This window comes from Salmo salar, chromosome ssa09 (genome assembly GCF_905237065.1).
Source record: "Salmo salar chromosome ssa09, Ssal_v3.1, whole genome shotgun sequence".
In the NCBI taxonomy this organism is placed as follows: domain Eukaryota; kingdom Metazoa; phylum Chordata; class Actinopteri; order Salmoniformes; family Salmonidae; genus Salmo; species Salmo salar.
Window position 1 is genome coordinate 108,614,374 of NC_059450.1, and position 28,000 is coordinate 108,642,373.

A 28,000-nucleotide genomic window follows, 5' to 3' on the forward strand; every position below is an offset into this window, starting at 1 on the left:
GGCGGAGTGATTTCTGCATAGCGCATCTTTAACCTCTCTAGGCTAGGCGGGACAAATTGGTCCCACCTACGTAACAGCCACTGCCAGCCTGTGGCGCGATTTTCAAAACCTTAAAAATCCTATTACTTCAATTTCTCAAACATATGACTATTTTACAGCCATTTAAAGACAAGACTCTCGTTAATCTAACCACACTGTCCGATTTCAAAAAGGCTTTACAACGAAAGCAAAACATTAGATTATGTCAGCAGAGTACCAAGCCAGAAATAATCAGACACCCATTTTTCAAGCCAGCATATAATGTCACCAAAACCCAGAAGACAGCTAAATGCAGCACTCACCTTTGATGATCTTCATCAGATGACAACCCTAGGACATTATGTTATACAATACATGCATGTTTTGTTCAATCAAGTTCATATTTATATCAAAAACCAGCTTTTTACATTAGCATGTGACGTTCAGAACTAGCATACCCCCCCGCAAACTTCCGGGAATTCGCTAACATTTTACTAAATTACTCACGATAAACGTTCACAAAAAGCATAACAATTATTTTAAGAATTATAGATACAGACCTCCTCTATGCACTCGATATGTCCGATTTTAAAATAGCTTTTTGGTGAAAGCACATTTTGCAATATTCTAAGTACATAGCCCAGGCATCACGGGCTCGCTATTTAGACACCCGGCAAGTTTAGCACTCACCATAATCATATTTACTATTATAAAAGTTTGATTACCTTTTGTTGTCTTCGTCAGAATGCACACCCAGGACTGCTACTTCAATAACAAATGTTGGTTTGGTCCAAAATAATCCATCGTTATATCCGAATAGCGCGTTTTGTTCGTATGCGTTCCAGACACTATCCGAAATAGTAAAGAAGTGTCGCGCGCATGGCGCAATTCGTGACAATAAAATTCTAAATATTCCATTACCGTACTTCGAAGCATGTCAACCGCTGTTTAAAATAAATTTTTACGACATTTTTTCGTAGAAAAGCGATAATATTCCGACAGGGAATCTCCTTTTCGCAAACAGAGGAAAAAATCCCAAAGGCGGGGGCGGTCGGGGGTCACGCGCATAAGCCCAGTGTCCCTTGATCGGCCACTTGAGAAAGGCGATAATGTGTTTCAGCCTGGGGCTGGAATGACGACATTCTGTTTTTTCCCGGGCTCTGAGCGCCTATGGACGACGTGGGAAGTGTCACGTTAGAGCAGAGATCCTTAGTAAATGATAGAGATGGAAAAGAAGTTCAAGAAATGGTCAGACAGGCCACTTCCTGTAAAGGAATCTCTCAGGTTTTGACCTGCCATTTGAGTTCTGTTATACTCACAGACACCATTCAAACAGTTTTAGAAAATTTAGTGTGTTTTCTATCCATATGTAATAAGTATATGCATATTCTAGTTACTGGGTAGGAGTGGTAACCAGATTAAATCGGGTATGTTTTTTATCCAGCCGTGTCAATACTGCCCCCTATCCTAAACAGGTTAAGGCTTGCTTTAGTGTATCTTAACTTCTTCCAGTAGGAAGTAATTGGTCAACTATACTTTCAGAGTAGCTTCACCAACTCTATTAACTAGTAATTCTATGTATATGGCTTCCTCATTCTAACTCAACTGTGTCAGTGTGGGTGCAGGATTTTGTTCCAGCCAAGCAGTCACACAACTAATATATTCCTCATTGATGAACAGGATTTGATGATTAGTTGAATCAGGTGTCATTGTTTGTTTGGCTGGCCTGCTGCCACACTAGTGCTGCCACACTAATTCTTAGCCCTCTGCAGAGAAAATTGGCACTGTTCTCACAGCTAGCTGATACAGGACAATGCTGACACCTAGTGATCATAAATATAACTACACTCTTCACAACCAAGAGACAAAATGGAGCCTGCTCTTCAAATAATCGTTTACAATGCAATACTTCCTTCAGTTTCTTCTTCCTTCCCTATTTTTATTTATTTTGTCAAAGGTATCAGTTGGTAGATTTATCTCAGAGGTAAAGTATTCATGTTATAAATGCGTTGAGCCAGCGACCCAGGCTTTTCTCTGTCTATACACCGCCATAGAGCATTTCCCACCTAACAGAGCAGCTGTGAGGTAAAATGGGGTTAACATTAACACTGTAGGTCCTAGTCCTGGACTAAACAGCATGATCAATGGAGAATCCAGGAGTAGGATTAATGTGTTTCCTGCTGGATTAGTCAGGAGCTAGTTCCACACTTGTGAGTGAAGCCACAACAGAACTACAACAGAACTAAAACACAATTGCAACAGCCTTCACACATAATAAAAACTAGAATTAAGACCCAACTAGAACGGGGATGTAATAACGACAACAAAGTTTTGAGGAAAATTCACAGGACTTGTTTTATTGAAGAATTCCAGAACATCAGAGGGACAGACACGTCAGAGAACCGCTCATCTAAAAAAACATGTGTTAGAAAACCAGCAAGATGGAGAGCTGTCACACACTACTGCTGTGGTCGCCTAGGAGACACGCATGTCACTGTTACCGGATCGTCTAGGAGACACGCATGTCACTGTTACAGGGTCGCCTAGGAGACACACGCATGTCACTGTTACAGGGTCGCCTAGGAGACACACGCATGTCACTGTTACAGGGTCGCCTAGGAGACACACGCATGTCACTGTTACAGGGTCGCCTAGGAGACACAAGCATGTCACTCTGTCCAGAATGTTTCTCATGATCCTCTTCCTCTTTCTTATTGGACAACACACTTTCAACACGCTTAGAACATGTTTAATGTAAAAACAGGAACATTTAGACAAAGCAAGGGAACGTCAGGGAGAACCGTTAATTAACCAGGAATAAGGTAGAACCCTAGGAGAACCAACTGTGGAGGAGGGGGGCACAGGAACACAAGTCACTATGGGACGGGACGCGCTTTGCTTCCTACACAATCATGAAATGCTGTTTAATTAAAAAAGATTTTAGTGTGTTCATCTTGCCTGCAGACACTTTGTTGATATGACCACTGCAGATCTACATTATATTACTCAGCTTTGCTTTGTGCTAAAAATCTGTACGGATAGTAGATAGTATACTTATAAAATCACTGATAAAAATATTCCTCTGTTAACAATATGTCTTGGAGGGGGACCACGAACACTGGGGCAGGCTGGTGGGAAGGGTTGGGGTCGGAGGTCAGGGGTTGGCAGTGTTGCTACTCAGACTTGGCTTCCTCCTTCTCTGCCTCGGGAGCATCCTCAATCTGCAGGGTCAGAGGTTAGAGGTCAGTATAACAACCTGACATTCCTGTTGGTAGTTTCTCATCCTAAGCAGGAGCTTATCTCTGCCATCAAGCTGACCAATGTCTTCTAATGTCCCTTTATGACCAGCCTCATGTCCCCTACAGTCCATGATGTCTTTCTAGTTCCTCCTAGTAGTGTACATAAGCAATAAGGCCCGAGGGGGTGTGATATACGGCCAATATACCACGGCTAAGGGCTGTTCTTATGCATGACGCATCGCGGAGTGCCTGGATACAGCCCTTAGCCGTGGTATATTGGCCATATATCACAAACCCCCGAGGTGCCTTATTGCTATTATAAACTGGTTACCAACGTAATTAGAGCAGTAAAATAAATGTTCTCATACCTATGGTATAGGTCTGACATACCATGGATGTCAGCCAATCAGCATTCAAGGGTCAAAACACCCAGTTTATAAAGTAGTGTATAGTATAGTAGTGTATAGCAGTGTATAGTATAGTAGTGTATAGTATAGTCATGTATGGTAGTGTATAGTCATGTATAGTAGTGTATAGTATAGTCATGTATAGTATAGTAGTGTATAGTAGAGTAATGTATAGTAGTGTATAGTATAGTAGTGTATAGTATAGTAGTGTATAGTAGTGTATAGTATAGTAATGTATAGTAGTGTATAGTATAGTAGTGTATAGTAATGTATAGTATAGTAGTGTATAGTAATAGTGTATAGATGTGAATAGTATAGCAGAGTATAGCGCAGTAGTGTATAGCAGTGTGTAGTATAGTAGTGTATAGAATAGAAGTGTACAGTATAGAAGTGTATAGCAGTGTGTAGTATAGTAGTGTATAGAATAGAAGTGTATAGTATAGTAGTGTATAGTATAGAGGTGTATAGCATAGTAGTGTATAGCAGTGTGTAGTATAGTAGTGTATAGAAGTGTACAGTATAGAAGTGTATAGCAGTGTGTAGTATAGTAGTGTATAGAATAGAAGTGTATAGTACAGTAGTGTATAGAAGTGTACAGTATAGAAGTGTATAGTATAGTAGTGTATAGTACAGTAGTGTATATTATAGTAGTGTATAGTACAGTAGTGTATAGTAGTGTACAGTAGTGCATAGTATCGTATAGTAGTGTATGGTAGAGTAGTGTATGGTAGAGTATAGTACAGTGTATAGTAGTGTACAGTATAGTAGTGTATAGTATAGTAGTGAATAGAATAGAAGTGTATAGTAGTGTATAGAAGTGTATAATATAGTAGTGTATAGTATAGAAGTGTATAGTTGTGTACAGTAGTGCACAGTACAGTAGTGTAAAGCATAGTGTATAGTAGTGTACTGTAGTCTAGTGTAGTAGTGTACAGTATAGTAGTGTATAGTGTACAGTAGAGTAATATATAGAGCAGTAGTGTATAGTATATAGTATAGTCATATATAGTACAGTAGTACAGCAGTACAGCACCAGTCAAAAGCTCACACGCCTACTCATTCCAGGGTTTCTTTATTTTTACTATTTTCTACATTGTAGAATAATAGTGAAGACATCAAAACTATGAAATAACACATGAAATCATGTACTAACCCCAAAAACCATTTTATATTACAGATTCTTCATAGTAGCCACCCTTTGCCTTGATGACAGCTTTGCACACTCTGGAATGCATTTGAATTAACAGGTGTGCCTTGTTGAAAGTTCATTTGTGGATTTTTCCCCTTCTTAATGTGTTTGAGCCAATCAGCATGGAACACCGTTTGGGTCTTTGCATGTCAAAAAAGATACACGTCAAATAACGCAATTCTATTCTAGAATGTTGTGTGTGCTGAATTTGCATGTGCAAGCCATGCGCCACCATTACGATCACTGTCAAAGCTGTACAATAGGGCGTTGGTAATAAGGCATTATTTATTCCACCGAATGGGAAAACGTCCTTGTGAGCATTTGAAATTAGATCAGGATCAAATGAGCAGGATCAAACATGTTTGCTAATATCTTTGATACAGATGTTATCAGCAACTTCTGGGGTAATTAGCTAGCTTTAGCTTGGTACATAGCTAGCGCCAATGCAACCAGTCTGAAAACAATGACCAGTAGAAACTAGTCATTTTCATTATTCTTAGCATTGATTTAGGAATCCTTGTGAGTAAGTATAAGCTAGGTAGCCACTTGTTGTTCTCCTATTGAAATAACAAGCTAACCAGCTACTTAATCCTGTTGCCCAAAACTAACGTTATAAGCAGCCAGCTAGCGTCATCTGGCTACAATGGCTTTACCGGACTGGGTTATGTGTTATGAAGCTAGCCACAATGAGGAATAACCACAACAGTGGACTTTGCTGTTCGCCTTCAAAATAAAAGTTTATCTTTAAAAGTGACGTAGAAGGGTACAATTGGTGGAATCATGCCATATTTATACTAGATAATGTTAAACAAGGTTGGTGTTGGAATGTGGAGCAATGAAATGGGGTGTCAGTCTACTCGGTGACACCCACAGAACACAATTGTGAAGAGTTTAGGCAAATATTAGCGTCATAGCTCTTATTGCGGGACTTTGACCGTGGGAAATCACCTCCCCAGTCAGCCTATTATGGGTAATGACATTGGTACAGCCTTAACTAACAATTGGGGATGATCAATGAAATGGGGTATTACATTTACATTTTAGTCATTTAGCAGACACTCTTATCCAGAGCGACTTACAGTAGTGAATGCATACATTTCATAATTTTTTTCTCCGTACTGGTCCCTCGTGGGAATCGAACCCACAACCCTGGCGTTGCAAACACCATGCTCTACCAACTGAGCCACACGGGACCACGGTTATCAGTCTACTCAGTACCCAGGTGATTATTTTCCCCAAAGTTCCCCAAAGGCACCAAAACATCCACCTTGTAGTTTTCTCCTGGAATAGTGTTCAATACACTTAGTAGGTTGACTGATACAATAAACGTAGCTCAATTCATAGTGGTTTCAGAGTCCTGCAACAAGAGCTACGACACCAATGTTCTCTGGGTGTCACTGAGTAGACTGATACCCCATGTCATTGATCCACAATCCATAGGTAAGGCTGTACAGTGAAATAAGTATGCCCCCAATGCAATTCTAAAGTATAATATATCCAGTGTGATTTCAATAGATTTGTCAAATTATTGTCTTTTGTTGAATTTATATAAGGATATTCCAACCTTGTTTAGCATGATCTATTCAATTATGTCATGATTCCACTATTTGTATTATTTGCATTACTTTCATTGAGAGACGTTTATTTTGAAAGTAAACCGCAAATCGCACTATTGTGGTTAGTCCTTATTGTGGCTAGCTTCACATTAGGTGGGTCCGACCACCATTAATCAAATAACAACTGTCTTATTAATTAGGGGTATTTTAGATGACACCCGGCTAGATAGTTAGCTAACTATAGCTACTGAAACAGATGTCGTTTTGCTATGTTTTTGGGGAAGAACGTTGTTTGCATCCATCAGCTAGCTAGCTTTTTATGACCAGCACTGTCCAGAGCTAGGGGAAGTGTGTGTCTGCGCTCGTGCGGCAGCGGCAGGTGTGCGAGACAAAACTTTACCAGCATCATAGCATACGTATCGGTGAATCATTGTGACATATGAAACACGAGTGAGTGTAATCAATGTGTAATAACTACGTCAAAAATGTATGAACGTGTTCAATTATTGTGACGTGCAGTCATATCAGGTCCTGATTGGTCAATAAGCTTCTTTGACACGTCAAATAGTGTTATTTGACGTGTATCTTTTTTGACATGCAAAGACCCAAACGGAGTTCCATAGCAAAGACCCCAAACGGAGTTCCATAGCAAAGACCCCAAACGGAGTTCCATAGCAAAGACCCCAAACGGCGTTCCATAGCAAAGACCCAAACGGAGTTCCATAGCAAAGACCCCAAACGGAGTTCCATAGCAAAGACCCCAAACGGAGTTCCATAGCAAAGACCCAAACGGAGTTCCATAGCAAAGACCCAAACGGAGTTCCATAGCAAAGACCCCAAACGGAGTTCCATAGCAAAGACCCCAAACGGAGTTCCATAGCAAAGACCCCAAACGGAGTTCCATAGCAAAGACCCAAATGGCGTTCCATAGCAAAGACCCAAACGGCGTTCCATAGCAAAGACCCAAACGGCGTTCCATAGCAAAGACCCAAACGGCATTCCATAAATCAGTTGTGTTGTGACAGGTAGGGGTGGTATACAGAAGAGCCCTATTTGGTAAAAGACCAAGTCCATATTATGGCAACAACAGCTCAAATAAGCAAAGAGAAACGACAGTCCATCATTACTTTAAGACAGGGTGGGCAAACATTTTGGCTCGAGGGCCACATCGGGATTTTGAAATTCAACTGAGGGACGCATTTTTGGGGGACCAATTGTTTGTTAATATCAATTTGCGGGGGCCTCCCGAGTGCCGCAGTGGTTTAAGGCACTACATCGCAGTGCTTGAGGCGTCACTACAGACCCGGGTTTGATCTCAGGCTGTGTCACAGCTAGCCGTGACTTGGAGACCCATGAGGCGGTGAACAATTGGCCCAACGTCGTCCGGGTTAGGCAGGCCGAGATTTCCTTGTCCCATCGAACTCCAGCGACTACTGTGGCTGGCCAGGCGCATGCACACTGACACGGTCGCCAGGTGTACGGTGTTTCCACTGACACATTGGTGCGGCTGGCTTTTGGGTTAAGCGGGGATTGTGTCAAGAAGCAGTGCGGCTGGGTCGTGTTTCGGAGGACGCACGGCTCTCCCGAGTCCGTACAGGAGTTGTAGCGATGGGATAAGACTAACTACCAATTGGATACCATGAAATTGGGGAGATTTAAAAAAAAAAATTATGCGTAAAAATAAAATGTTTTATGTCTCTCGGGCCGGACTGAAGTGCCCGGCAGGATGCTCTTTCCCCCCCCTTGCTTTAAGACATGGTTAGTCAATCCGGAAAATTTCTGAAACTTGAAAGTTTCTTCAAGTGCAGTCGCGAAAACCATCAAGCGCTATGATGAAACTGGCTCTCATGAGGACCGCCACAGGAAAGTAAGACCCAGAGTTACCTCTGCTGCAGAGGATAAGTTCATTAGTTACCAGCCTCAGAAATTGCAACCCAAATAAATGCTTCACAGAGTTCAAGTAACAGACACATCTCAACATCAACTGATCAGAAGAGACTGTGTGAATCAGGCCTTCATGGTCGAATTGCTGCAAAGAAACCACTACTAAAGGGCATCAATAAGAAGAACAGACTTGCTTGGTCCAAGAAACACAAGCAAAGGCCATTAGACCGGTGGAAATCTGTCCTTTGATCTGATGAGTCCAAATTTGAGATTTTTGGTTCCAACCGCCGTGTCTTTGTGAGACGCAGAGTAGGTGAATGGATGATCTCAGCATGTGTGGTTCCCACCGTGAAGCATGGAGGACGTGGTGTAATGGTTTTTGCTGGTGACACTGTTAGTGATTTATTTAGAATTCAAGGCACACTTAACCAGCATGGCTACCACAGCATTCTGCAGTGATATGCCATCCCATCTGGTTTGGGCTTAGTGGGACTACAATTTGTTATTCAACAGGACAATGACCCAACACACCTCCAGGCTGTGTAAGGGCTATTTGACCAAGAAGGAGAGTGATGGACTGCTGCATCACATGACCTGGCCTCCACAATCACCCAACCTCAATCCAAATGCGATGGTTTGGGATGAGTTGGACCGCAGAAGGTGGCTACTTAGGAGAATCTAAAATATATTTTGATTTGTTTAACACTTTTTTGGTTACTACATGATTGCTTATGTGTTATTTAATAGTTTTGATGTCTTTACTATTATTCTACAATGTAGAAAATAATACAAATAAAGAAAAACCCTTGAATGAGTAGGTGTCCAAACTTTAGTACAGTTGTGTACAGTACAGTGGTGTACAGTATAGCAGTGTACAGTAGTGTACAGTATAGTAATGTATATTACCTGGTTGGTCTTAGCGCCTCCGTTCTCAGAGTGGTTCTCCTCAGCGGCCTCTGCGTTCTCCTTCGCTGCTGCCTTCTTAGTTTTCTTCTCCTCCTTCTTGTCATTCACAGCCTTCTCTTTCTGGATGGGGGATAACAGACATTATCCTCATCTATACTGGGCTCCCGAATGGCACAGTGGTCTAAGGCACTGTATCTCAGTGCTTGAGGCGTCACTACAGACCCTGGTTCGATTCCAGGCTGTATCACAACTGGCCGTGATTGGGAGTCCCATAGGGCGGCGCATAATTGATCCAGCTTCGTCCGGTTTTGGCCAGTGTAGGACGTCATTGTAAATAAGAAATTGTTCTTAACTGACTTGCCTAGTTAAACAAAGGTTACGCTTAAAAATGTAAAAAATATGTACCATGACTACTATATGCCTGCTCTTTCTAGAGAGTGGGTTTATAGTTCTGTTTTTTGCGATGCTTCTGGGGTTTGTAGTTCTGTAATGCGATTGCTCTAGAGTTCTATACTGAACAAAAATATAAACACAACATGTAAAGTCCAATGTTTCATGAGCTGAAATAAAATGTCCTAGAAATGTTCCATACGCACAAAAAGCTTATTTATCTCAAAACAGCATGATAATTACATAGGTGAGCCTTGTGCTGGTGACAATAAAAGGGCACCTTTTATTTTGGTCACACAACAATACCACAGATGTCTCAAGTTGAGGGAGCGTGCAAATGGCATGCTGACTCCAGGAATGTCCAACAGAGTTGTTGCCAGAGAATTTCTCTACCATAAGCCGTTTTAGAGAATTTGTCAGGTACGCCCAACCGGTCTCACAACTGCAGACCACATGTAACCACACCAGCCCAGGACCTCCACATCCGGCTTCTTCACCTGCGGGATCATCTGAGGAGTGGAAGGAGGGTGCTGAGGAGTATTTCTGTCTGTAATAAAGACCTTTTGGGGAAAAACAAATTCTGATTGGCTGGACCTGACTCCCAAGTGGGTGGACCTAGCTCCCAAGTGGGTGGGCTTATGCTCTCCCAGGCCCACCCATGCCTGCGCCACTGCCCAGTCATGTGAAATCAATAGATTAGGGCATAATGAATATATTTCAATTGACTGATTTCCTTCTATGAACTGTAACTGTAAAATCTTTTGAATTGTTCCATGTTGTGTTTATATTTTGGTTCAGTATATTATGTGCAACCCTGGAGTTTGAAGTTCTGTAATATGATTGCTCTAGCGATTGTAGTTCTATTATGTGCAACCCTGGGGTTTGTAGTTCTGTTCTCTTACCTTTGCTGGTTTCTCCTTCTTGGCCTTGGGTTCAGCCTTGGCTGGGGCTGGCTTCTGGAGAGAGAGAACAAACATCAGTCTCATGTGTTCTACAACCACTGATCATTCCTAGTTCTACTGACCAATAGGAGCTAGGGCTTCAGTGGGACTTTACTGAGAGTTATAAACTGGTTCAGAGTTCTGTAACCTGTTAAATATGTAATACATGTGGAATTAGCTGGTTTAGAGGTGATAAGTGTAGTAGTGTATGATGCTTTAAGAAGGGTTCGTATGTAATACATGTGGAATTAGCTGCCATGTCAAATCAAATTGTATTCGTCACATGTGCCGAATACAACAGGACAGTGAAATGCTTACTTTCAAGCCTTTAACCAACAATGCTTTAAGAAGTTAAGAAAAATAGAAAATAAAAAGTAACAAATAATTTAACAGCAGCAGTAAAATAACAATAGTGAGGCTATATACAGCGGGTACCCGGTACAGAGTCAATGTGCGGGGGTACACTGTCACGTCCTGACCAGAAAAAGGGGTTATTTGTTATTGTAGTTTGGTCAGGGTGTGGCAGGGGGTGTTTGTTTTGTGTGTTTCGGGGTTTATGTTCTATGTTTTCTATTTCTATGTGGGTTTTCTATTTTTTCTATTTCTATGTTAGTTTTGGGAACGACCTCCAATTAGAAGCAGCAGGTTGTCGTTGCTTCTAATTGGAGGCCATATTTAAGTGAGTTTATTTTCTCTTGTGTTTGTGGGTGGTTGTTCCATGTATAGTCTATGTACCTTACAGGACTGTTTTTCGTCGTTCTTTTGTTCAGTGTTCATTTCTTTAATAAATCAAGAAGATGATTCACATCCCAGCTGCAGTTTGGTCCGATCATTACGACGCTTATGACATACGTTACTGAGGTTAGTTGAGGAAATTGAGGTAATATGTACATGTAGGTAGAGTTAAAGTGATTATGCATTGATAATAAACAGAGAGTAGCAGCAGCGTAAAAGAGGGGTCTGGGTAGCCCTTTGATTAGCTGTTCAGGAGTCTTATGGCTTGAAGCTGTTAAGAAGCCCTTTGGACCTAGACTTGGCGCTCCGGTACCGCTTGCCGTGCGGTAGCAGAGAGAACAGTCTATGACTAGGGTGGCTGGAGTCTTTGAACGTTTTTAGGGCCTTCCTCTGACACCGCCTGGTATAGTGGTCCTGGATGGCAGGAAGCTTGGCCCCATGGATGTACTGGGCCATTCGCACTACCCTCTGTAGTGCCTTGCGGTCGGAGGCCGAACAGTTGCCATACCAGGCAGTGATGCAACCAGTCAGGATGCTCTCGATGGTGCAGCTATAGAACCTTTTTGAGGATCTGAGGACCCATGCCAAATCTTTTCAGTCTCCTGAGGGGGAATAGGCTTTGTCGTGCCCTCTTCACGACTGTCTTGGTGTGTTTGGACCATGATAGTTTGTTGGTGATGTGGACACCAAGGAAAATTTTGCTCCCAACCTGCTCCACAGCAGCCCCATCGTGGAGGGAGAAGTTGTTGTCCTTGCACCATACGATCAGATCTGACCTCTTCCCTATAGGCTGTCTCGTCGTTGTCTGTGATCAGGCCTACCACTGTTGTCATCGGCAAACTTAATGATGGTGTTGGAGTCGTGCCTGGCCATGCAGTCATGAGTGAACAGGGAGTACAGGAGGGGACTGAGCACGCACCCCTGAGGGACCCCTGTGTTGAGGATCAGCGTGGCGGATGTGTTGTTACCTACCCTTACCACCTGGGGGCAGCCAGTCAGGAAGTCCAGGATCCAGTTGCAGAGAGAGGTGTTTAGTCCCAGGTTCCTTAGCTTATTGATGAGTTTTGAGGGCACTAAGCTGAGGTGAACACTAAGCTGTAGTCAATGAAAAGCATTCTCACATAGGTGTTCCTTTTGTCCAGGTGGGAAAGAGCTGTGTGGATTGCAATAGAGATTGCATCATTTGTAGATCTGTTGGGGCGGTGTGCAAATTGGAGTGGGTCTAGGGTTTCTGGGATAATGGTGTTGATGTGACCCATGACCAGCCTTTCAAAGCACTTCATGGCGGCAGACGTGAGTGCTACGGGTCGGTAGTCATTTAGGCAGGTTACCTTGGTGTTCTTGGGCACAGGGACTATGGTGGTCTGCTTGAAACATGTTGGTATTACAGACTCAGTCAGGGACAGGTTGAAAATGTCAGTGAAGACACTTGCCAGTTGGTCAGCACATGCTTGGAGTACACATCCTGGTAATCCGTCTGGCCGTGCGGCATTGTGAATGTTGACCTGTTTAAAGGTCTTACATCGGCTGTGGATGTGAGTACGTATGGTCACTGTGGGGACGACGTCGTCGATGCACTTAATTTGTAAGTCGCTCTGGATAAGAGCGTCTGCTAAATGACTTAAATGTAAATGTATTGATGAAGCCAGTGACTGATGTGGTGTACTCCTCAATGCCATTGGATGAATACCGGAACATATTCCAGTATGTGCTAGCAAAACAGTCCTGTAGCTTAGCATCTGCTTCATCTGACCACTTTCTTATTGACTGAGTCACTGGTGCTCCCTGCTTCCTATTTTTTACTTGTCAGCAGGAATCAGGAGGATACAATTATGGTCAGATTTGCCAAATGGAGGGTGAGCTTTGTATGCGTCTCTGTGTGTGGAGTAAAAGTGGTCCAGAGTTTTTTCCCCTCTGGTTGCACATTTAACATGTTGGTAGAAATGAGATAAAACGGATTTGAGTTTCCCTGCATTAAAGTCCCCAGCCACTAGGAGCGCCACCTCTGGATAAGCGTTTTCCTGTTTGCTTATGGTCGTATACAGATCATAAAGCAGGTCTACAGTGATAATGTGGTTTAGTGATTGTAGCAGAGATTATAACGGTTTCATAAAATGGATATTAGCTGGTTGTAGCTGAGTTTGGTTTATATTGATAGATGTTATGAAGTTATAAATGTGAAATACTAGGGTGTAGTATATTATCAGGTTATAAAGGTTATAAGCTAGTACATGGCTAATAGATGCATAATAAGGAATCTATCAGTATATAATACCCTGGGGTATAGTTATAAAGCATGTGTAATACCCTGGGGTATAGTTATAAAGCATGTGTAATACCCTGAGGTATAGTTATAAAGCATGTGTAATACCCTGGGGTATAGTTATAAAGCATGTGTAATACCCTGGGGTATAGTTATAAAGCATGTGTAACACCCTGGGGTATAGTTATAAAGCATGTGTAACAACCTGGTGTATAGTTATAAAACATGTCTAATAATATGGTCTAGTTATTGTAGCAGATGTTATTAAGGTGTACATGCTGTTGGAGCGGAGTTTAATTTAGCATGTGTAATTGCCCGGTGTATACAGAGACAATACATGTGTAATTGCCCGGTGTATACAGAGACAATACATGTGTAATTGCCCGGTGTATACAGAGACAATACATGTGTAATTGCCCGGTGTATATAGAGACAATACATGTGTAATTACCCGGTGTATATAGAGACAATACATGTTAATTACCCGTTATATAGGGTGACAATACATGTGTAACTACCTGCTATATATAGAGACAATACATGTGTAATTACCCGGTGTATATATAGAGACAATACATGTGTAATTACCTGCTGTATATAGAGACAGTACATGTGTATAAGTGTAAAATGATTGTATAGTGATTGTAGCTGAGGATATGGATGTGTCATAAGGTAGTGTACAGGTCATATGATACATCATCAGGCAGTGTACAGGATATATGATGCGTCATAAGGCAGTGTACAGGTCATATGATGCATCATCACGCAGTGTACAGGTCATATGACGGCGTCATAAGGTAGTGTACAGGTCATATGACGCGTCATAAGGTAGTGTATAGGTTATATGACACATCATAAGGTAGTGTATAGGTTATATGACGCGTCATAAGGTAGTGTATAGGTTATATGACGCGTCATAAGGTAGTGTATATGTTATATGATGCATGATAAGGTAGTGTATAGGTTATATGACACGTCATAAGGTAGTGTACAGGTTATATGACGCGTCATAAGGTAGTGTATATGTTATATGATGCATGATAAGGTAGTGTATAGGTTATGTGATGCGTCATAAGGTAGTGTATAGGTTATATGATGCATGATAAGGTAGTGTATAGGTTATATGATGCGTCATAAGGTAGTGTATAATGTCTCTATCGTAGCTGGTCTCACCGCTGATAACCGGGCGGATCTCCTCTGGGGCTGCAACAGGAAGAGGAAGAGAAAACATATCACCACAGAAAAACACACGCTGTCAGAGATCAACTATGATGAAACTGAGCTGACAATACGAGTTCATTTATTGAATAGTAATTATAGGGGATGAGTTGTAGTCGAGGATCTCGGTCTCACCTCCTCCTTGGTGTCCCCAGCGGCTCCCTGCTGAGGACAAACACAAACAACGACAAATAAACAACTTTTATCACAACAACAACACTTTATTGGCTTTTATAAGAGCAAGTAACAGTCTACTGTGGCTCAAATTACATATTTCTTCACTGTCAAGGAAGACCCCAGATAACTTTTCAATTTCAAGAAAAAAGTAAAAATGTCATAGATAATGTTCAAATAAATGTGTTTTTAGAACCATTAGATTGAACTGTAATGTAATATTTGAGTTTTGTTAACAGTTTATATGTTTTGGGACCAGTAACAGTGAAAGTTGGGGTCCTAAAGTATCTGTCTGTCTTTCTCCACTCCATCTCTCTCTTCTCTCTATGAGCTCAGGCAGGATTTGAAAAGTGGCGCGGGACGGGATAAGCAAGAGGGAGGAGCAGAGTTAAGCCTCCGCAGCGCCGCCCGGCGGTAGAGACGCGACACTGCAGCCACCTGGGACCATGAACAAAGAGAAAAAATATACATTTTTATCGAAATACGACGACGATTGCATCTTTTAACGATCAGAATTGAAACTAGAGATACGAACGAGAATTCTCGGGGCCATTTTGGGAGGATTGAGGTGAAAATGGCGGTAACTGAAGCGTTTCTGTTCGGTAGGTCGAAGAAGAGAGGGAGACTTGGGCTGCAAAGCATGGCTGCTAGTTGTGCTTTAACTACATGGAGACAGAGAGCGACTTCTGGCTTCCCAAAGGACAGCGACTGCCGGGGGGAAAGCAGCCTTTTAAGCCCACAAGCAATCAGAAAAAAATATCCATTTAAAACACACAAAAATACATTATTTTTAGAAAATACCCTCCAAATAAATACCGTAAATTCTCCAAAGAAATAGGTTTATAATTAACTAATCGTTGAAGGGATGGTTCTCTACATTCATTTGCACGCTATCAATAGCTACCTGCTTTTCTTATTCCACAATCCTCTCTAAATAGTCACCAAACTACGTACCTTTCTCTTGGGCATGTTGGATTGTTGGAGATTCTCTTTCAGATGGAACTATAAAGTGTTTAGCTCGCTAGCTATTGTGAGTTAGGTGCATGTGAAACCAAGTGTCTGCTGCTGCGTGGTCCGTGTAGTAAACACACAGGAACAGCCACCAGACTGGCTGAATGGGGGGAGGGGTGCGGCTAAACGCATGATTGATGTGCTCTCCGCCAATTACCGAGCGATATTCGCAGCTGCAGAACACGGACAATTTGGGAACCGGTGCTGTTCTTTACGCGCGAAGTGCTTCCAGCTTAGCGAGGGAAGAAAAACCTTGCTAAAATCAAAAACATCTCCATGAAAGAATAGTGAGCGCTTGATTAGTACTGCCCCTGCGAACAGAGAACATGATTTGATGGGGTCTAGAGGTTGGGTTTAATTGATGTCTTATTTCAATGGAACTCAAAGAAAAATAATCTCCCCTCTATTCCAAGCATCATAGAACGACTGTCTTTTTATATATTTTATTTTTTATTTAACCTTTATTTTACTAGGAAAGTCACCATCTACTACACCATTTTAACCTCTGCCCAAAATAAGACGAAAAATACATCAACATTTGGCTTCGTGCTTGTGGCCAACATGGCGCCCTTCTAGCTCGACACATTTTTGTTTGTCGGCTTTTCTAAATTCATCTGAGGAGAGGGAATGCATACGTCGCATCGGCCGGGCGCCTGTAGGTGGCTTCAGCTACAAAGCCCAGTGTGAATGAATGGGCTGGTCTCCCTGCACCCCCGGCGGCCGAGGACAGACAGCACACCTCACTAAAACATCCTCAGTCTTCCTCTCTTTTCTCGTCAGACACAGCGAATAGAGATAGAAAGGGCGGAATATGAATGATCACCTTCAAATGTGACCAACTAGCCTTGCATTATATGCTTCTATTAACTATTGTAATTCACAGCCATTATCTCTAACTGGACTAAAATCCCAGAAGGGCCAGATGTACCGGTATTGTAGTGGGAATGCAGTGTTTCATGTATACCACTGGAGGGCCAGATGTACCGGTATTGTAGTGGGGATGCAGTGTTTCATGTATACCACTGGAGGGCCAGATGTACCGGTATTGTAGTGGGGATGCAGTGTTTCATGTATACCACTGGAGGGCGCTCTGAGACGCCCTTTGACCGCCACCTGGTGCGACGTTGTAACCAACTGGAACTGGGTTCGATTATGACGTCATTCTAATGGATGCTTCTTCTTGATACATTGTTGCATTCAGACACAAAGTGGAGCTCAAGAGGGAATTCAATCAGACGGTGAAAATAGACATCCCATTGACAGGACAGACTACAACTAGAAGGTTATATATTTTTCTGGAAAGTTACAGTTCCTGGCTCTTTACGTCCACGCATTTAGGCTGTTGAGTCTGTGGTCGACTTTTTGCCACTGATCAAGTCACGGTGACATGATTCAACGAGAAACGGACGGTGTGAAAGAATAGAAAGAGAACGAGAGGGAGTGAAGAGAAGAGGGGCGGATCGTTCAGACCAGGACTGGAGGAAGTTGTTTTGTGAGTCATCGCTGTGAAACTCACATTATTACTTTTGGAACAGAGCAGAGCAAAGCATCATTCTGTCTGACTGGAGCCTCGGCGACAACGCACTCAACATGGTGATCAAAGTCTATATAGCAACCTCCTCCGGTTCCACCTCGGTAAGAACTGAACGACTTTTACACTTTTCATACGATTTGCAGGGGTCGGGGTTCTGATGATGATGGTTTACTACATGTGGGGGTCTGGTATAGAGAAGGTAGGCTGCCACAGCTGTAGACTCTAGCTGGGCTGTTTCTTTACCAGACGGAGCTACTGTATATAATAACGATGTGCAGATACTATGTATTTGTAATCAGTAATAAGACATTATTCTCTGACGAGCCTCAGTTGGTCACCCAGTTTGAACTGACACACTGGAGAGCTGGAGCAGGGGCGGAAATCCCGGGGGGGACAGGGGGGACACTGAGCTGGAGACATGACGTCTTTCATATTGTATCAGTCATGTGTTTTAGCCAATAGCAGCCAGAACAGTAGGAGGGTGTGGGCTATACCAGACAGTTATATATAGACTATACCAGCCAGTTATATGTCGGGTATACCAACCATTTGTATATAGGCTATACCAGCCAGTTATATGTAGGCTATACCAGCCAGTTATATGTTGTAAATATGGGGGACAGAGGAAGTGGTAGGCATTCATCATTATTACTATTTCACACACAGTGAGTCCATATAACATTGTCGTCTGTTAAGCCAAATCTTACATCTGAACTAATTTATTCTTGCCTCAACAATGTATAGCCAAAACAAAACACACTGTCCCAATACTTTGAGCTCACTGTATCTCTGCTAGAGCTGACCTTATCTGCTATTGTCCCTTCTCAGTGTACAGGGCTTGAGAGGGATGCCTAAGGTAAAGCCAAACATGTTTAATGTTCAAATCTGCTACTCTTTTGGAATGCAGTATTGTCAAGATAACTACTTTTTACCGTGTGTAAAATTGCTTGTTTCATTTGAAAGCTTTTTATAAAAATACAAAAAATGCATGAAATGAAATGTATGCATTCACTACTGTAAGTCGCTCTGGATAAGAGCGTCTGCTAAATGACAAATGTAAATGTAAATGTAAATATGTAGACTATACCAGCCAGTTATATATAGACTATATCAGCCAGTTAAATGTAGGGTATACCAGCCAGTTATATATAGGGTATACCAGCCAGTTATATATAGACTATACCAGCCAGTTATATATAGGCTATACCAGCCAGTTATATATAGGCTATACCAGCCAGTTATATGTAGGGTATACCAGCCAGTTATATATATAGGCTATACCAGCCAGTTATATATAGGCTATACCAGCCAGTTATATATAGACTATACCAGCCAGTTATATATAGGCTAAACCAGCCAGTTATAAATAGGCTATACCAGCCAGTTATATATAGGGTATACCAGCCAGTTATATGTAGGGTATACCAGCCAGTTATATGTATGGTATACCAGCCAGTTATATATAGGGAATACCAGCCAGTTATATATAGGCTATACCAGCCAGGTATATATAGGCTATACCAGCCAGTTATATATAGGGTATATCAGCCAGTTATATGTAGGCTATACCAGCCAGTTATATATAGGGTATACCAGCCAGTTATATGTAGGGTATACCAGCCAGTTATATATAGGGTATACCAGCCAGTTATATGTAGGGTATACCAGCCAGTTATATGTTTGGTATACCAGCCAGTTATATATAGGGAATACCAGCCAGTTATATATAGGCTATACCAGCCAGGTATATATAGGCTATACCAGCCAGTTATATATAGGGTATACCAGCCAGTTATATGTAGGCTATACCAGCCAGTTATATATAGAGTATACCAGCCAGTTATATATATATATAGGGTATACCAGCCAGTTATATATAGGGTATATCATCCAGTTATATATAGGCTATACCAGCCAGTTATATATAGGCTATACCAGCCAGTTATATATAGGGTATACCAACAAGTTATATATGTAGGGTATACCAGCCAGTTATATATAGGCTATACCAGCCAGTTATATGAAGGCTATACCAGCCAGTTATATGTAGGGTATACCAGCCAGTTATATATAGGGTATACCAGCCAGTTATATATAGGGTATACCAGCCAGTTATATATAGGCTATACCAGCCAGTTATATATAGGCTATACCAGCCAGTTATATATAGGGTATACCAGCCAGTTATATATAGGCTATACCAGCCAGTTATATATAGGGTATACCAGCCAGTTATATATAGGGTATACCAGCCAGTTATATATATAGGGTATACCAGCCAGTTATATATAGGGTATACCAGCCAGTTATATATAGGGTATACCAGCCAGTTATATATAGGCTATACCAGCCAGTTATATATAGGGTATACCAGCCAGTTATATATAGGGTATACCAGCCAGTTATATATAGGGTATACCAGCCAGTTATATATATAGGGTATACCAGCCAGTTATATATATAGGGTATACCAGCCAGTTATATATAGGGTATACCATCCAGTTATATATAGGCTATACCAGCCAGTTATATATAGGCTATACCAGCCAGTTATATATAGGGTATACCAGCAAGTTGTATATGTAGGGTATACCAGCCAGTTATATATAGGGTATACCAGCCAGTTATTTAACCTCTATGGGCTAGAGTGTACCCTAGAGTGTATGTAGAGTGTCAGTAGAGTTTTAATAGTATCAGTAGTGTCAGTAGAGTGTCAGTAGAGTTTTAATAGTATCAGTAGTGTCAGTAGAGTGTCAGTAGAGTGTCAGTAGAGTTTTAATAGTATCAGTAGTGTTAGTAGAGTGTAAGTAGAGTGTCAGTAGAGTGTTTGTAGAGTGTTTGTAGATTGTCAGTAGAGTTTTAATAGTATCAGTAGTGTCAGTTAAGTGTCAGTAGAGTGCCAGAAGAGTGTCAGTACAATTACAGTAGGGTTTTAGTAGAGTGTAAGTAGATTGTCAGTAGAATTACAGTAGATTTTTTGTAGAGTGTCAGTAGAATTACAGTAGACTGTCAGTAGACTGTCAGTAGAATTACAGTAGAGTTTTAGTAGAGTGTCAGTAGAGTGCCATTAGAATTACAGTAGAGTGGCAGTAGAGTGCCAGTAGAGTGTCAGTAGAATTACAGTAGAGTTTTTGTAGCATGCCAGTAGTTTCAGTAGAATGTCAGTACAATTACAGTAGTGTAAGTAGAGTGTCAGTAAAATTACAGTAGAGTTTTAGTAGAGTGTCAGTAGAGTTTTAGTAGAGTGTCAGTAGAATTACAGTGGAGTGTCAGTACAGTGTCAATAAAGTGTTAGTAGAGTGCCAGTAGAGTGTCAGTAGAATTACAGTAGAGTTTTTGTAGCATGCCAGTAGTTTCAGTAGAATGTCAGTACAATTACAGTAGTGTAAGTAGAGTGTCAGTAAAATTACAGTAGAGTTTTAGTAGAGTGTCAGTAGAGTTTTAGTAGAGTGTCAGTAGAATTACAGTGGAGTGTCAGTACAGTGTCAATAAAGTGTTAGTAGAGTGCCAGTAGAGTGCCAGTAGAATTACAGTAGAGTTTTAGTAGTGTCAGGAGACTGTCAGTGGAGTGCCAGTAGAATTACAGTAGAGTTTTAGTAGAGTGTCAGTAGAGTGTTAGTAGAGTGCCAGTACAGTGTCAGTAGAGTGCCAGTAGAGTGTTGTAGAATTACAGTAGAGTTTTAGCAGAGTGTCAGCAGAGTGTCAGTTGAGTTTCAGTAGAATTACAGTAGAGTTTTTGTTGAGAATCAGTAGAGTTTCAGTACAGTGTTAGTCGAGTTTTAGTAGAGTGTCAGTAGGGTTTTAGTAGAGTGTCAGTAGAGTGCCAGTAGAGTTTTAATATATCAGTAGAGTGCCAGTAGTTTCGGTAGAATGCCAGTAGAGTTTTAGTAGAGTGCCAATAGAGTGTCAGTAGAGTGTCAGTAGAATTACAGTAGAGTTTTAGTAGAGTGTCAGTAGAGTGTCTGTGGAGTGCCAGTACAATGTCAGTAGAGTGCCAGTAGAATGTTGTATAATTACAGTAGAGTTTTAGCAGAGTGTCAGCAGAATTTCAGTAGAGTGCCAGTAGAGTGCCAGTAGAGTGCCAGTAGAGTGTCAGTAGAGTGTCAGTAGAGTGCCAGTAGAATTACAGTGGAGTGTCAGTACAGTGTCAATAAAGTGTTAGTAGAGTGCCAGTAGAGTGCCGGTAGAATTACAGTAGAGTTTTAGTAGTGTCAGGAGACTGTCAGTGGAGTGCCAGTAGAATTACAGTAGAGTTTTAGTAGAGTGTCAGTAGAGTGTTAGTAGAGTGCCAGTACAGTGTCAGCAGAGTGCCAGTAGAGTGTTGTAGAATTACAGTAGAGTTTTTGTTGAGAATCAGTAGAGTTTCAGTACAGTGTTAGTCGAGTTTTAGTAGAGTGTCAGTAGGGTTTTAGTAGAGTGTCAGTAGAGTGCCAGTAGAGTTTTAATATATCAGTAGAGTGCCAGTAGTTTCAGTAGAATGCCAGTAGAGTTTTAGTAGAGTGCCAATAGAGTGTCAGTAGAGTGTCAGTAGATTTACAGTAGAGTTTTAGTAGAGTGTCAGTAGAGTGTCTGTGGAGTGCCAGTACAATGTCAGTAGAGTGCCAGTAGACTGTTGTATAATTACAGTAGAGTTTTATCAGAGTGTCAGCAGAATTTCAGTAGAGTGCCAGTAGAGTGTCAGTAGAGTGCCAGTAGAGTGTCAGTAGAATTACAGTAGAGTTTTAGTAGAGTGTCAGTAGAGTGTCAGTAGAGTCTTAGTAGAGTGTCATTAGAATTACAGTAGAGTGTCAGTAGAGTGTCAGTAGTGTGTAAGTAGTGTTTTAATAGTATCAGTAGTGTCAGTAGATTGTCAGTAGAATTACAGTAGAGTGTCAGTAGAGTGTCAGTAGAATTACAGTACAGTGCCATTAGAGTGTCAGTGGAGTGTCAATAAAGTGTTAGTAGAGTGCCAGTAGAGTGTCAGTAGAGTGTTTGTCGAGTGTCAGTAGAATTACAGTAGAGTTTTAGTAGAGTGCCAGTACAGTGTCAGTAGAGTGCCAGTAGGGTGTTGTAGATTTACAGTAGAATTTTAGTAGAGTGTCAGCAGAGTGTGAGTAGAGTTTCAGTAGAATTACAGTAGTGTGTCAGTAGAGTGTCAGTAGTGTCAGTAGAGTGTCAGTAGAGTTTTAGTAGAGTGTCAGTAGAGTGTCAGTAGAATTACAGTAGAGTGTCAATAAAGTGTCAGTAGAGTGTTTGTCTAGTGTCGAGTGTCAGTAGAATTACAGTAGAGTTTTAGTAGTGTCAGTAGAGTGTCAGTAGAGTGCCAGTACAGTGCCAGTAGAGTGCCTGTAGAGTGTTGTAGAATTACAGTAGAGTTTTAGTAGAGTTACAGCAGAGTGTCAGTAGAGTTTCAGTAGAATTACAGCTGAGTGTCAGTAGACTGTCAGTAGAGTGTCAGTAGAGTTTAAATATATCAGTAGAGTGCCAGTAATGTCAGTAGAGTGCCAGTAGAGTTTTAGTAGAGTGCCAGTAGAGTGTCAGTAGAATTACAGTAGAGTTTTAGTAGAGTGTCAGTAGAGTGTCAGTACTGTGTCAGTAGAGTGCCAGTAGAGTGTTGTAGAATTACAGTAGAGTTTTAGTAGAGTGTCAGCATAATTTCAGTAGAATTACAGTAGAGTTTTAGTAGAGTGTTAGTAGAGTGCCAGTAGAGTGTCAGTAGAATTACAGTAGAGTGTCAGTAGAGTCTTAGTAGAGTGTCATTAGAATTACAGTAGAGTGTCTGTATAGTGTCAGTAGTGTGTAAGTAGAGTGTCAGTAGAGTTTTAATAGTATCAGTAGTGTCAGTAGTGTCAGTAGAATTACAGTAGAGTTTTTGTAGAGTGCCAGTAGTGTCAGTAGAGTGTCAGTAGAAATACAGTAGAGTGTCAGTAGTGTCAGTAGGGTGTCAGAAGAGTGTCAGTAGTGTGCCAGTAGAGTGCCAGTAGAGTGTCCGTGGAGTGTCAATAAAGTGTTAGTAGAGGGCCAGTAGAGTGTTTGTCGAGTGTCAGTAGAATTACAGTAGAGTTTTAGTAGTTTCAGTTGAGTGTCAGTAGAATTACAGTAGAGTTTTAGTAGAGTGTCAGTAGAGTTTTAGAGTGCCAGTACAGTGTCAGTAGAGTGCCAGTAGAGTGTTGTAGAATTACAGTAGAGTTTTAGTAGAGTGTCAGTAGAATTACAGCAGAGTGTCAGTAGAGTTTCAGTAGAATTACAGTAGAGTGTCAGTCGAATTACAGTAGAGTTTTTGTAGAGTGCCAGTAGTGTCAGTAGAGAGCCAGTAAAATTACAGTAGGAAGTCAGTAGAGTGTCAGTAGAATTACAGTAGAGTGTCAGTAGAGTGTCAATAAAGTGTCAGTAGAGTGTTTGTCGAGTGTTGTAGAGTTTTAGTAGAGTGTCAGTAGAGTTTCAGTAGAATTACAGTAGAGTTTTAGTAGTGTTAGTAGAGGGCCAGTACAGTGTCAGTAGAGTGCCAGTAGAGTGCCAGTAGAGTGCCAGTAGAGTGTCAGTAGTGTCAGTAGAATTACAGTAGAGTGCCAGTAGAGTATCAGTAGAGTGTCAGTAGAGTTCCAGTATATCAGTAGAGAAACAGTAGTGTCAGTAGAGTGTTTGTCGAGTGTTGTAGAGTTTTAGTAGAGTGTCAGTAGAGTTTCAGTAGAATTACAGTAGAGTTTTAGTAGTGGTAGTAGAGGGCCAGTACAGTGTCAGTAGAGTGCCAGTAGAGTGCCAGTAGAGTGCCAGTAGAGTGTCAGTAGAGTGTCAGTAGTGTCAGTAGAATTACAGTAGAGTGCCAGTAGAGTATCAGTAGAGTGTCAGTAGAGTTCCAGTATATCAGTAGAGTAACAGTAGTGTCAGTAGAGTGTTATTAGAGTTTTAATAGTATCAGTAGAGTGCAAGTAGAGTGTCAGTAGACTTATAGTAGAGTGTCAGTAGAGTGCCAGTAGAGTGTCAGTAGAGTTTTAGTAGAGTGTCAGTAGAGTGTCAGTGGAGTGCCAGTAGAATTATAGTAGAGTTTTAGTTGTGTGTCAGTAGAGTGCCAGTAGAGTGTTGTAAAATTACAGTAGAGTTTTAGTAGAGTGTCAGTAGAGTGCCAGTAGAGTGTTGTAAAATTACAGTAGAGTTTTAGTAGTGTCAGTAGAGTGCCAGTAGAGTGTCAGTAGAATTACAGTAGAGTTTTAGTAGAGTGTCAGTAGAGTGTCAGTACTGTGTCAGTAGAGTGCCAGTAGAGTGTTGTAGAATTACAGTAGAGTTTTAGTAGAGTGTCAGCATAATTTCAGTAGAATTACAGTAGAGTTTTAGTAGAGTGTTAGTAGAGTGCCAGTAGAGTGTCAGTAGAATTACAGTAGAGTGTCAGTAGAGTCTTAGTAGAGTGTCATTAGAATTACAGTAGAGTGTCTGTATAGTGTCAGTAGTGTGTAAGTAGAGTGTCAGTAGAGTTTTAATAGTATCAGTAGTGTCAGTAGTGTCAGTAGAATTACAGTAGAGTTTTTGTAGAGTGCCAGTAGTGTCAGTAGAGTGTCAGTAGAAATACAGTAGAGTGTCAGTAGTGTCAGAAGAGTGTCAGTAGTGTGCCAGTAGAGTGCCAGTAGAGTGTCCGTGGAGTGTCAATAAAGTGTTAGTAGAGGGCCAGTAGAGTGTTTGTCGAGTGTCAGTAGAATTACAGTAGAGTTTTAGTAGTTTCAGTTGAGTGTCAGTAGAATTACAGTAGAGTTTTAGTAGAGTGTCAGTAGAGTTTTAGAGTGCCAGTACAGTGTCAGTAGAGTGCCAGTAGAGTGTTGTAGAATTACAGTAGAGTTTTAGTAGAGTGTCAGTAGAATTACAGCAGAGTGTCAGTAGAGTTTCAGTATAATTACAGTAGAGTGTCAGTCGAATTACAGTAGAGTTTTTGTAGAGTGCCAGTAGTGTCAGTAGAGAGCCAGTAAAATTACAGTAGGAAGTCAGTAGAGTGTCAGTAGAATTACAGTAGAGTGTCAGTAGAGTGTCAATAAAGTGTCAGTAGAGTGTTTGTCGAGTGTTGTAGAGTTTTAGTAGAGTGTCAGTAGAGTTTCAGTAGAATTACAGTAGAGTTTTAGTAGTGTTAGTAGAGGGCCAGTACAGTGTCAGTAGAGTGCCAGTAGAGTGCCAGTAGAGTGTCAGTAGTGTCAGTAGAATTACAGTAGAGTGCCAGTAGAGTATCAGTAGAGTGTCAGTAGAGTTCCAGTATATCAGTAGAGAAACAGTAGTGTCAGTAGAGTGTTTGTCGAGTGTTGTAGAGTTTTAGTAGAGTGTCAGTAGAGTTTCAGTAGAATTACAGTAGAGTTTTAGTAGTGGTAGTAGAGGGCCAGTACAGTGTCAGTAGAGTGCCAGTAGAGTGCCAGTAGAGTGCCAGTAGAGTGTCAGTAGAGTGTCAGTAGTGTCAGTAGAATTACAGTAGAGTGCCAGTAGAGTATCAGTAGAGTGTCAGTAGAGTTCCAGTATATCGGTAGAGTAACAGTAGTGTCAGTAGAGTGTTATTAGAGTTTTAATAGTATCAGTAGAGTGCAAGTAGAGTGTCAGTAGACTTATAGTAGAGTGTCAGTAGAGTGCCAGTAGAGTGTCAGTAGAGTTTTAGTAGAGTGTCAGTAGAGTGTCAGTGGAGTGCCAGTAGAATTATAGTAGAGTTTTAGTTGTGTGTCAGTAGAGTGCCAGTAGAGTGTTGTAAAATTACAGTAGAGTTTTAGTAGAGTGTCAGTAGAGTGCCAGTAGAGTGTTGTAAAATTACAGTAGAGTTTTAGTAGTGTCAGTAGAGTGCCAGTAGAGTGTCAGTAGAATTACAGTAGAGGTTTAGAGTGTTCGTAGAGTGTCAGTACAGTCTTAGTAGAGTATCATTAGAATTACAGTAGAGTGCCAGTAGAGTGTCAGTAGAGTGTCTGTAGAGTGTCAGTAGAGTTTTAATAGTGTCAGTAGTGTCAGTAGAGTGTCAGTAGAATTACAGTAGAGTTTTAGTAGAGTGTCAGTAGAATTACAGTAGAGTTTTTGTAGAGTGCCAGTAGTGTCAGTAGAGTGTCAGTAGAAGTACAGTAGAGTGTCAGTAGAATTACAGTAGAGTGCCAGTAGAGTGTCAGTGGAGTGCCAGTAGAGTGTCAGTAGAGTGTCGGTAGAAATACAGTAGAGTGCCAGTAGAGTGTCAGTGGAGTGTCAATAAAGTGTTAGTAGAGTGCCAGTAGAGTGTCAGTAGATTTTTTGTCAAGTGTCAGTAGATTTACAGTAGAGTTTTAGTAGTGTCAGTAGAGTGTCAGTAGAATTTCAGTTGAATTACAGTAGAGTTTTAGTAGAGTGTCAGTAGAGTGTCTGTAGAGTGTCAGTAGAATTACAGTAGAGTTTTATTAGAGTGCCAGTAGAGTGTCAGTAGAATTACAGTAGAGTGTCAGTAGAGTGTCAGTAGAGTGTCAGTAGAATTACAGTAGAGTTTTAGTAGAATGTCAGTAGAATTACAGTAGAGTTTTAGTAGAGTGTCAGTAGAGTGTCGGTAGAGTGCCAGCTTAGTGTCGGTAAAGTGTTAGTAGAGTTTTAATAGTATAAGTAGAGTGCCAGTAGAGTGTCAGTAGAGTGTTAGTAGAGTTTTAGTAGAGTTTTAATATTATCAGTAGAGTGCCAGTAGTTTTAATTTTATCAGTAGAGTTTTAGTAGAGTGTCAGTAGAGTGTCAGTAGAGTTTTAATATATCAGTGGAGTGCCAGTAGTGTCAGTAGAGTGCCAGTAGAGCATTAGTAGAGTTTTAATAGTATCAGTAGAGTGCCAGTAGTGTGTCAGTAGAGCTTTAGTAGTGTCAGTAGAGTTTTAGTAGAGTGTCAGTAGAGTGTCAGTTGAGTGTTCGTAGAGTTTTAATAGTATCAGTAGAGTGTCAGCAGAGTTTTTCTAGAGAATCAGTAGAGTTTCAGTAGAGTGTTAGTCGAGTTTTAGTAGAGTGTCAGTTGGGTTTTAGTAGAGTTTTAATATATCAGTATATTGCCCGTAGTGTCAGTAGAGTGCCAGTAGAGTGTTAGTAGAGTTTTAATAGGGTTAGGGCAGGTTAGGGTTAGAGGCTAGAAACAGCAAGAGGTTAGGGTTAGGGCAGGTTAGGGTTAGGGCAGGTTAGGTTAGGGTTAGAGGTTAGAATCAGTAGAGTTTTAGTAGAGTGTCAGTAGATTGTCAGTAGAATTACCTTAGAGTTTTTGTAGAGTGCCAGTAGTGTCAGTAGAGTGTCAGTAGAATTACAGTAGAGTGTCAGTAGAGTGTCAGTAGAATTACAGTAGAGTGCCAGTAGAGTGTCAGTAAAGTGCCAGTAGAGTGTCAGTAGAGTGTTTGTCGAGTGTCAAGTGTCAGTAGAATTACAGTAGAGTTTTAGTAGTGTCAGTAGAGTGTCAGTAGAGTGTTAGTACAGTGTCAGTAGAGTGCCTGTAGAGTGTTGTAGAATTACAGTAGAGTTTTAGTAGAGTGTCAGCAGAGTGTCAGTAGAGTGTCAGTAGAATTACAGTAGAGTTTTAGTAGAGTGAAGGTAGAGTGTCAGTAGAGTGTCAGTAGAGT

At 41.2% G+C, this 28,000-nt stretch overlaps 2 protein-coding genes across 3 annotated transcripts in view; one reads left to right on the forward strand and one right to left on the reverse strand.

Annotated features, from left to right (window-relative positions):
* Window positions 1-2,347: 2,347 nt before the first annotated feature.
* LOC123744702 (non-histone chromosomal protein HMG-14A-like) lies at window positions 2,348-16,039 on the reverse strand. Of its 2 annotated transcripts, none has more exons than XM_045724304.1 (6): window positions 15,875-16,039; window positions 14,882-14,911; window positions 14,702-14,731; window positions 10,492-10,545; window positions 9,200-9,319; window positions 2,348-3,239 (listed from the first exon to the last, which is right to left on the reverse strand). In XM_045724304.1, exons 1-6 carry the CDS (start codon window positions 15,887-15,889, stop codon window positions 3,192-3,194), a joined length of 297 nt encoding a protein of 98 aa, XP_045580260.1. In that variant the 5' UTR covers window positions 15,890-16,039; the 3' UTR covers window positions 2,348-3,191. The 2 variants fall into 2 exon arrangements, with proteins under 2 accessions (XP_045580260.1, XP_045580261.1); XM_045724305.1 differs by having other exon boundaries at window positions 14,882-14,908; window positions 15,875-16,037.
* A 1,061-nt stretch (window positions 16,040-17,100) lies between these two features.
* LOC106612317 (SH3 domain-binding glutamic acid-rich-like protein) overlaps window positions 17,101-28,000 on the forward strand; it is a 49,592-nt gene continuing 38,692 nt past the window's right edge. The window contains exon 1 of the mRNA XM_045724306.1: window positions 17,101-17,566. Within this exon, the coding sequence (XP_045580262.1) occupies window positions 17,522-17,566 (45 nt within the window). The 5' untranslated portion in view covers window positions 17,101-17,521. The remainder of the gene's footprint in view (window positions 17,567-28,000) is intronic.

Bases quoted from the DNA above. Each gene is read 5' to 3' on its own strand.
- LOC123744702 (XM_045724304.1), bottom strand. The intron at 9,320-10,491 runs GTAAGAGAACAG...TCCCCCATCCAG, and splicing joins AGAAGGAGAAACCAGCAAAG to AAAGAGAAGGCTGTGAATGA. The intron at 3,240-9,199 runs GTAATATACATT...CTGACCCTGCAG, and splicing joins GAGGCGCTAAGACCAACCAG to ATTGAGGATGCTCCCGAGGC.